The following is a 10491-nucleotide window of genomic DNA, read 5'->3' on the forward strand; positions in this document are numbered from 1 at the left end:
TTATCAAAACTAACAATCATTACATTTGTAATATTTTGTAATATTATTAGAATTTGTACCTTTCTATTACTATGGCTTTTTTCATCTTAATTGAAATTTGAAAATAATAAAATAATTTATAACTAAAATTTTCTACTAACTATTGTGTAAATAATTCTAAATTTCGTAAAGGATTTTTCAATTAGACATGTAATGGTCAAACTTCTGACACGATTACTGGCTGATAGATTATTTCGGAATTCGAATATTCTATTGACNTTAGACATGTAATGGTCAAACTTCTGACACGATTACTGGCTGATAGATTATTTCGGAATTCGAATATTCTATTGACGATTAATTTGGTAATTGAAAATTGTTGGGTAATATTATCAGTTAACATAAGCTAAATTTAACTTATTTTGAAATTGATGATTGTTCCGATCCCTGCTGATATTCATCCAAACGTTTGTAAATAACTCACTGTAAGTTGATACAAGAATAAAAAAAAAAAGATGGTTAGTACTAAAATAAAATATTTCGCGTTTCCACTAATGCATATACCTTATATGCTTGTAGCAAAACGATTTTACATCGTTCAATGCGGTAAGTGAGGTTTTAAATTTTTTCATTTATATGCTCGGCACGTATTTGACTCGTTATGTCAAATAGTATGATTTCTACCGTAAATAATTCATGAGTTAATTCCCATCAAATGTATGTCAAAATAAAACGAAGGGATTTTATAATTACTACATGCGAATTACACCAATTTCCTATGGCTACTGGGCTAATTGCTTCTTGCAAAGTAACCCCGACAACTATCGCAGCGATAATAGTAATCACGAATATCCTGTTTTTACCTCCTCAAACCTTTCCACTCGATACATTTGCACTTTTCGGCCTGCTCGTCAAGTTTTGCATTTTTCTGGCGATGTTCATTTTTACATTAGTTGTATTGTTTTATTAAACTGCTTTCTTTTCAAATAATTATTATTGTACAGATATCTACAGATTTTATTATAAAAAATATACTAAATTGTATCAAAAATATGTACAGATTTGATTATTTACAATGCATAATTCTGTTTCAAAATACTTCCTATTTTTCTAGTGAGGAAAAATGAGATAAGAAGCTGGTGGCGACATATATTTCACCGGTCGCTTTGCAGGAACAAAAGGTCCAGTCGACTGCATAGAATTTGAGCAAGATTATAACATACAAATAATTTACGAATACTGACGGCAGTGAAAACTGTTCTTCAAATAATACTATAGAAATAATAATGAGTAAAAGATTATAATGCTCTGAATAGTGGATGACTCGTCTTGACGGAGTAGAGAAACAAAATTACTTTCATTTTTTCTACTTCAAAGGTTTCAATTGTGCTTTAAAATTTCGTTCCCATTCCTGACGAATTACTGACCTCAAATCCTGGTTTATGAGAAATACACATTGAAAACTCGCGACCTGTATTAAAAACAGAAAAAATCCATCATTTCAACAATTGAATCATTAATCGAACAATTGAATAAAAAATATAAATCCAATTGGATCCTTAAATTTACCTCTATGATACTATTATTCTTGAGTTTAAATTTATTGCCAGCGAGAATGGGTCTGCCATCAACGAAAACTGGACGTTTCCCCTCCGAACATAAGAAAAAATCCCCATTACTTCTCATACGAATTGTGGCCTGTCGTCGTGACACTTTTCTAGCGGGTCCCTCCAATGTTAAATCTACGTCGACACTGTGATCCTTCGTTGATCTGCCAATAGTAATTTCCTCGGACTTCATACAATATTTGACGAGTTTTCCCTTGAGTATTGCCAATGTCTGATTGTCAAAATCCGGTGGGATAGCCCCTGTCAGGTTATCAACACGCACGAGCCATCTGCTAAGTTCATTCTCCAATACTCTTATTTTCCTTTTATTATGCCTGTCTGCAATTGCCATCTCAATGTTAAACAAGTCTTTCTTCTGATCAGCCAATTCTTTATCATTTATCATATCTTCAGTGTCAGAGAAATTCCCCACGTTATCATGACTTGGGAGAAGTTGGACACTCTGATCGGGGAGTAACTGATAGTGTTTCATCAATTGCCAGTGGTACATCAGGACTTTAGCTGTTCGCGCTGAGTGAAAAGTCTGGGGATTTGTTTCCAAGAGTTTTCGAAAGACCTCCAACGTTGGCTCAGGTATCTAAGTGGATAAAGAAGAATACAATTAATAATAGAGAATGAGTAGAAGAGCACAGGTGTACAAGTGTACATTTCCTACTCTGCGGTGCCTTAATGCATTTTCAATGCATTGTAATGTCCAAAAATAATTATTGAATTATTTTATTAGGACTTCATCATTGTTATAAAATTGGTATAATGAAATTGTGAAATGACCGACTTTCCGTCGTCATTTCCCCATTTTATTCCCTCAACATACATTTGCCACCCGTAAAGTTTACGAAATCGAAGACAACACAGTCCATGCTGTTGCTAACTGATCAGTGAAAAATTCAATCGTTGTACGACACAATTTATTGGGTCATCGTTCAATTCCATAATTAAAATCATATATTGAATCAGGCGTTTATCGCTCCGCGTCCCGAGTGGTCGAGTGTTAAAGGGGGCTTCCCTCCCTTTGAGAGGAATCTAAAGTTTCTTAGTGATCGCGAAATTATTCAACTACTGGTGGAAAATGTTCACAAAATCGATCTACCTTCGCGTTTCTTCCTATATAGTAATTCGCTTAAGTCGATACTATGCGTGGTAACCTATCGAATTAATAGTAGATAGCCATCGGGTGAGACTGCGTAGCGATACTGATGCATCCTTAAATCGAGAATAGTGTTTTTTCTTGCATATAAGGGACCTTCAGTATTTTATTTCGCATTTCATACCAGCTCAGTTATTTGTAAACTTTTCAATTCTACGAAAACTTTTATTACTTAGGGAAGAGTGGGGCAAAATGAAACAGTCGAAAAATGACTGTTTGACGCAATTGAAGCAAAAAATTTATTTTTTGTTAAATTTATTTTTTATTAACTTTTGATTATCAACTTTTTTATTCTTGAGAGTACTAATGAGTATAATATTAATATAACATTCAGTAGAATGAAAAATTATTGAGATGTTTTGACGGGAGATGATTTCGTTAATGGATTAATTGAAAAGAAAATGAAACAGCAAAATCCAAAGGCCCGAGGAAGGCCCAGGGGTGTAGCGCCTCGCTACATCCTAACACGCAAACACTGGCTAACAACGAGCACAGGCATTGGCTGTCTCACTTGCACCTTCAGTGCCACGCGTATTCTTTTCGGATTCGTCAAATCGTAAGGATATTCGGCAGCCTCGCTGACACCTTTCCGTGCGAATATAATTTAGTATAACAGTACAGTTCGTAAATCACACTTGGTCGGATCATATTATTTTCTCTTCACTTTTGTATTAATTTGACGCGGAAAATAAATCTGTAATTATTAGTTTAATTGTATTTGTTGGCGGATTGTTACCTTCCCGACGACACCTCAATCCCTACAGGGGAGACCCAGAGCGGGAAAAAAGGAAAATGTGATGCTGAATTTCAATTGAATGAAAAAAGAAAAGTGTAATCGGCCTAATCAATTGCATTAGATGCCAAATAGAAAATTATCATTCTCATCAGTACTCCCAAGAATTACAAAAATTGATTAAAAAATTGAACAAAAACAATTTTTGTTGCTTGAATTGCGTCAGTCATTTTTCGACTGTTTCATTTTGCCTCACTCTTCCCTATCTAAGAGTGAAAGAAGATAGGCTAATTGAAAGTAGCACCATATGGTTTCATTGCCGGTGATGAAATCATTAGTTTACTGAAGAATTCATACATTAGTTATAGTATTGAATATTTTTCAATATAATTGTAAAATCTATATCCATTATCAGAAACCGAGTAATCAATGCAAAATCATTTATAATAATTTTATTAAAATTTCGACAGTAAAATTTATAGCTCCGTTAAAATTGTAGCCTTCTGTATCTGAAAACGTCTAATCAACTAAATATTAAATCTGTTAAAATTTTGAAACCAATGAATTGAAACAAATATAATAAATCAAATTAATCTATCTATTCTAAACAGAAACTTGAACTAATCTTTACGCCTGAAAAGGACTGCATAGCGGCATCCTGATAATAAAAACTAAAAGAGATGAAAGAAAACCCTTCAGATTATTCTTTTATTGGTAATTCATGAATTATATTTCGACAGTATTAAAATTAAAATATAAAAAGTCGTCCTCCGACGCTGACAACATCTCCAGACATAACAGCATCGATAGTGGGTTCCCGAATGTTTCCATTTTGGTTATTCGTATTAATATCATCAATACAGAAAATCAGTCACGAAACTAGTTGTTGAGATTATTTTTGAAAAATCGCGTTATAAAAATTATATCAGTAAAATGGAAAAATCGCAATATGTCCAAACTTTTATATGAGTTTATAAAATTTTCTCATTTTCTAATTTAGGTCCCGGGTTCAAATCCCGGTCTGGATTATCCATTTTTTTTCAGTGAAAAATTTCTGGTTATTCATATTGAGAGTAATCCCGGTTCCCCTCCTGCCTCATTCAAATCCCATCCAATCATTTCTTATGACGTCACAAAGATGTGGATAAATTCCCTTCTTTAATGTTTAATGGTTTTTTTAATTCAATCAAAAAATTCAATCAAAATGAGAAAATGAGCAAGCTGAACAATTGCAAATTGATTCAAAAGCAAAGACATACAGTAACGTTATATATTTCCAAACTATGTTAGTAGGATCGAGTGATGTATTTTTCTTACTAATTTTACGGTCTCCAGGAGATATTCTTCAGCTTTACTGAACAATGCTCTTGATTGGACACTAGCAATCACCTCAGGATGCAAATTCCTCATGGCCTGGACTGCAAGCTTCGAAACATCACTGTCATAAAGCAGAGCATGCCACCTGTGCTGAACCTCCTGTAGGGTGAAGTGACAAGAGAATTTTGTACCTTTGTGCACTATTTTGAGGTCATTTGTCTGCTCAACACCAGTGATGAGAGCTAGATCGTCTGTGGGCTTCCATCTCCCTAGACCTTTGAGTGCATGGTTAAAGTGAGTTTGATTTTTGTTCTTTGAGTTCTTTCGACCAGCTCCAGAGGAAGCACTAGATCCTGTTTGTTTTTTTTTTATTCTGTCTGGTTGAACCACTGATTTTGTCACGGTTTCTGGTGTAATGATTGATGGAATAGCAAAATCATCAAACGTTGCGTTCGATCCGGCTTTACTTCTCGTGCCTACACTTGATCTGGAAGACTTTGGTGCTGATGGCTGGAGATTGGACGTCGTTTTCACCGCTGAATTATTCAACCTCTTACGTTTTAACGTTCTTGTTGAGCTGAATTTTGTTAATAAAACGTTAATGTTCACTTTTTTCCAACGAAACTTTAGTCAATGCTCTAAGGGGAGACTACTATGAGTTTTAAAAGTCGCGGGCGATTGGAGTGAGATGTCTCATACATTGAAGATCGATGAAATATGTCTAAAAATGAATAATTCGTGCAAAAAAATCAATTGTTTATTGTTGTTCATTTGCCCCGCAAACGCTTAAAATGTTTAAAATAGTTTAGGGCCTCCAATTTTTGAGCTACAGAGATTTCTTTTTTCAAAATTTTTGAAAAAATGTGTACAATAATAATTACGAATTCGTTTTTTGAAATTCGACTCCTCCACATATAATTTCGTTTCGTTTGAAATAAAAATTTGCGCCATTCATGTAAAATAGGCAGAAAAATTATCCTTAAAATATTTCAAATATATTCTCGATTCTTTTAGAAACATTTTTCAGGCTTTTTTACATAAATGGTGCAATTTTGTATTAAAAAAATAATGAAAATAGCTGTGTAGGAGTTAAGTTTCGAAAAACAAATTCGTAATTGTTATTGCACATATTTTTTCAAAAATTTTGAATAAAAAAACCTCTGTAGCTCAAAAATTGGACGCCCTGGACTATTTTTAACATTTGAAGCGTCTGCGGGGCAAACGAACAATAAACAATTAATTTAATCACACTAATTATTCATTTTAGGCCATATATAATCCATCTTCAATGTATGAGAAATGGCTTTCCAATAACCCACGACTTTCAAAACTCATGGTAGTCTCCCCTTAATAGGGATGTTGGGTATCTATAAATAATAAATAAATGAATAAACTACCTGCGACATTGCGATGCAGATGATTTTGAAGGATCTAATGCTGAGGACGGTAATTTTGAACAAGCCGACTTGGACACCGGTGTTTTCGATGAAGGCAATCCTGATGGAGTTTCATGGAACCCATACTCATCACGTATTAACATTCCTGATTGGGCCCCTGAGCTACTTGGATCATTCATTTTTCTGTTTTATTGTTGTTTATGGTATTAAAAATTCGAAAATGTAATTGAATTTGAGGTTAGAACTTTTCGCCGCACAGTTTTCTTGAAAGAGACTGGATTTATATTCTGTCAACTCAACAACAGTATAGAGAACTCATTGATTTTGATATCTGTTGTCATTGAATGCAATAAATGATTGTTATTACAAAATTTAACACGAAAAATTGGAGCTGTTCGGTCTTTCCACGTTCATGACCAACAACTTTCAAATCTATGAAAACACATCGATATATATAGATGTAGATGGACCGGGGGGCAGGTGTCGTCGCGTAAAGCTAGGTTTATCTATGACCGTCATTTTCGGGCCTGCATCATTTGACCTAAAATGACGGTCTTATGACGGTCTTATGACGGTCATATGACGCGCAAATTTTTTAATTAAAAATGATGGTTACAAATAATTTGGAAGCAAATTGTTGTCAAAACATCTTATAGGTGCCTAATGACGGTCATAACTAATTTCTAATTTCAGTAGTGAAGTGGTAAACCGGATCAAGCCGATTTTGGCTTTTGGCCAGTTTTTGATAAATATCTCGCAATCTAAGAGATAGCATTTTTCGTATGACCTTTTTTATAACCCTCAATTGGATCTACAAAAAAGGTCGCGACAAAAATTTTTCTATCTCCTTTAAATTCCGAGATATTTGTCAAAAACTGGCCAATAGTCAAAATCGACTTGACCCGATTTACCGCTTCACTGCTGATTTGTGACAGTCATAAATGGAAAAAATTGTTTCATCTAAAGATGAAAAAAGACTGTCAGATTTGTTGGGAGATTGTGACGGTCATAGAGGAGGGGAATTGTGACAGCCGTCATAAATGCCTCGTCATGTGACCGTCAATTTTCTTGGATTATTGTTTTTTATGTTCCTTCATGAATGCTCCACCCAAGTGCGAAATTTGCAGTAAATGGAGACTTTTCTTTCGATTTTTAATTTTTTTTTCCGAATTCCCGTAAGAGCCCGTGTTAAAATGCGTTTTTTAAAAAAATTCCTGCGTTTAACCAATTCTCCTAGGCTATCTGGAATTTTGCAGAGGGGTTTCGGAACAATTGTTCCAAAACCCCTCTACAAAATCCCTTTGATTAATCAAAGCAATATCCTAATTTTTGAATTCTCAAATGGATATTATCTTAAATGCCAATATTTTTCAGAATTTTAGATCATTTTTCCGAAGATTTTTCAGTTCGATGAACAGAATAAATATTTTTGTCATTCCGACCGTAAGGCAGCGCTGATCAGAATTTCGGATCGGATTTGATCAGTTTCTGATCAAGACCTGAACAAAATTTCCACTCGGGTATGAGTCAATTTGAGAGTGAAATTCGTAAGTGTCCTGGTAGCTCAGATGGTAAGAGCACCCGACAGTCGGCTCGCAAAAGCCATACAGGACGGACGCATCTCCGCAAAGCTAAAGAATATTATTTAGACGCGAGAGTGTGTTTGTACGAGTTTAAACAACTATCTGTATAAAAACCGTACTTAAAGTCCAACAATTATAACACATTGGGTTGAGACAAATTCTCATTATCAAAAAGATGAGAATGAAATGTGTTAATAAATAACTTTTGTGGAAGAGCCAGGCTAAAACAAAGCAAAAGTTACTAATAAGATGCGAGGCAGAGGACGCGGACGCGGTCTACTCCCACGTGATAACAAGAGTGATCCAAAACGTAAGGCTATGGACCACCTAAATAATTTAACCCCAGGAAAAAGGGGTAGAACGCAAGTAACAAACATTACTGCTGCTACACTGGAAAAAGAGATGAACAGAATGAGAATGAAATATGGTAACAAATACAAATCGCCTATTCCATTCTCTCCCTCACAAGCGAGCTCATCAAACTCGCAGAAAATGGAACAAAATATCGAGAAACAGTTCGATTCTTCCGAGAACTCTTCAATAGCGTCCGAAGAATCCCCAAATAATAAGAAAAAGAGGCCCAAACGTGATACCCAACACAAACAAACCTCTTTGAAGTCTACACAGGCGTCTAGCAATACAAGGACACCACAGGGCACCGAACTCGATGAAACGACAAACCTCGATGTCGATTTGCAAACCCAAGGTGAAGAACCCGAGATTAGTCAACGACTTCATCCACAACAAAGGAAAGGCCAAGATACCCGAAACGCACCAAAGCCTAGCAGTTCCCGCCCCCCTCCACTCCAGGCCAGAGGGAAACAGCTACACGAGATTGCCGAGATACTAGCAACACACAACAATGGAGAATTTAAAGATAAGTTTCATCTAAGTCAAGCACAAAACTCTGACTTTGTCACTATTAAAGCACATGATATCATAACATATAGAGAATTTGAAAAATTATTAATCGATAATGAGGAAAAATTCTATACGTATACTCCCAAAAATGAAAAGAATAAGAACATTGTTCTAAAAAATTTTTTTGGGAATTTTTCAGAAGCTAATATTATTGATGCAATCAATGAACTCAAAATAGACAATATAACGATAATAAAGCTAAGCAAACTAATATTGAATAAGAAAACAGCTCTTTTGCTTATCTAATCCAATTATCAAATGATTCAATTGTCCCTAACTTAACTAAAATCAAATACTTGCTTTATCAAAAAATAAAATGGGAACCTCTAAAGAAAAAGGCAGCATTCCAATGCAAGAAGTGCCAAAGAATAGGCCACTCAGCTGGAAACTGCTCTTTGGAATATCGCTGTGTGAAATGCGCGCAAACACACGAGCCTGGTCAATGCCCTCTCAAGGACAATTCTGAAAGACAACTACTTAAATGTGCGAACTGTGGTAAAAATGGTCACCCAGCTAACTGGAGAGGTTGTATATACTTTACCGGTGCATTGAACATTATCAACTCACGCAATGAAATAATTAATAACAATAAATCTCTAAAATTAAATAAATATGCCGCGAGAGTGACCCCTTCTACCACTTTCGCGGAGAAAGTCAAGCAAAATAGTAATAAGAAAACATTATCCGCAGATAATAGAGCTTCTCAAGTACAAAATATTAATAATACACAAAGAAATCATATCCCCATGAATAATGTAAGGACTAACATCCAAAATAACCCAAATGATCCTCCACAATGGGCTAACAAATTGAAAGACATACTCATTGAGGCTCTCGATAATAAACTCAATGATAAATTAAACCCTATTTCTGCTCAAGTAGAAAAAAACAAAGATAATATCCAAATCATTATGGATCATTTAAAAATTTCTAAAAATGGCGGTAATCAACCCACAAATTAACAACGATATTTATCAAGATATAGTACAATTAAATCACCTAAACCTAGCCTCAATTAATGTGAATTCAATTGTTAGACAACAGAGAAGATATTTCTTACAAGAATTTCTGGAAAAAAATAATATAGATATCGCGTTTTTGTCAGAAACAAAACTGAATGCTAAACACAAAATAAAATTAGATAAATATGAATTAATTCGAAAAGACAGACATAATTCTGAATTCTCTGGAGGCACTGCGATACTAATTAGAAAAGATATCAAATTCACAACAATTAATTATCCCAATTCTAAAAACAACAAAATTCTCGAATACTCAATTATTAAAATAAAAACTTTAGATTTCAGATCTATATATTGCATCAGTGGTTATGCCACCAATAAAGACCACAGGAAGAATATCTTCTTCGATGAACTTAACATACTCTTCAATGAACTGAAGCTGTTCAGCGACAGAGCATTCTACGTCATGATGGGAGATTTGAATTGTAGGAACCCCTGCTACGGAGACTACGACTCAAATGATAGAGGTAGAAATCTCAGACTTCGGGAACTCGTTAACGAACATAGATTAAAATTGAATATAATTCCCCCCAACGATTATACATATATCGAACACCAAACTTACTTAGATCTTGCACTAATTGACTGTCGCCTAAATTTCACAAATTTAGATAACGGAAGAGTCCCAACAAAAATTTATGATAGTGATCACAGAGCTCTCATTGCACAACTAGAACTCGACGATAACTTAGCACCAATACTTGAAAATTCGGGTGAGGGACAGTTTTACCTGTACAAAAATACAAACTGGGAAATTTTCTCCA

The 10491-nt window shown here is 34.7% G+C and overlaps 2 protein-coding genes across 4 annotated transcripts in view; one reads left to right on the forward strand and one right to left on the reverse strand.

Annotated features, from left to right (window-relative positions):
- Positions 1–916: 916 nt before the first annotated feature.
- Positions 917–10480, reverse strand: LOC107043848 (microspherule protein 1). 3 transcript variants are annotated; one of them, XM_015265504.1, is made up of 5 exons: positions 10293–10480; positions 6202–6363; positions 4805–5381; positions 1549–2184; positions 917–1450 (listed from the first exon to the last, which is right to left on the reverse strand). In XM_015265504.1, exons 2-5 carry the CDS (start codon positions 6342–6344, stop codon positions 1346–1348), a joined length of 1461 nt encoding a protein of 486 aa, XP_015120990.1. In that variant the 5' UTR covers positions 6345–6363; positions 10293–10480; the 3' UTR covers positions 917–1345. The 3 variants fall into 3 exon arrangements, with proteins under 3 accessions (XP_015120990.1, XP_015120989.1, XP_015120987.1); XM_015265503.2 differs by lacking the exon at positions 10293–10480 and adding an exon at positions 8393–8630; XM_015265501.1 differs by lacking the exon at positions 10293–10480 and having other exon boundaries at positions 6202–6675.
- LOC107043849 overlaps positions 10041–10491 on the forward strand; it is a 34816-nt gene continuing 34365 nt past the window's right edge. Inside the window, exon 1 of the mRNA XM_015265506.1 lies at positions 10041–10194. Within this exon, the coding sequence (XP_015120992.1) occupies positions 10186–10194 (9 nt within the window). The 5' untranslated portion in view covers positions 10041–10185. The remainder of the gene's footprint in view (positions 10195–10491) is intronic.

The sequence above is a fragment of the Diachasma alloeum genome, unplaced genomic scaffold (genome assembly GCF_001412515.2).
Source record: "Diachasma alloeum isolate Michigan unplaced genomic scaffold, Dall2.0 Dall_scaffold_00643, whole genome shotgun sequence".
Lineage (NCBI taxonomy): Eukaryota > Metazoa > Arthropoda > Insecta > Hymenoptera > Braconidae > Diachasma > Diachasma alloeum.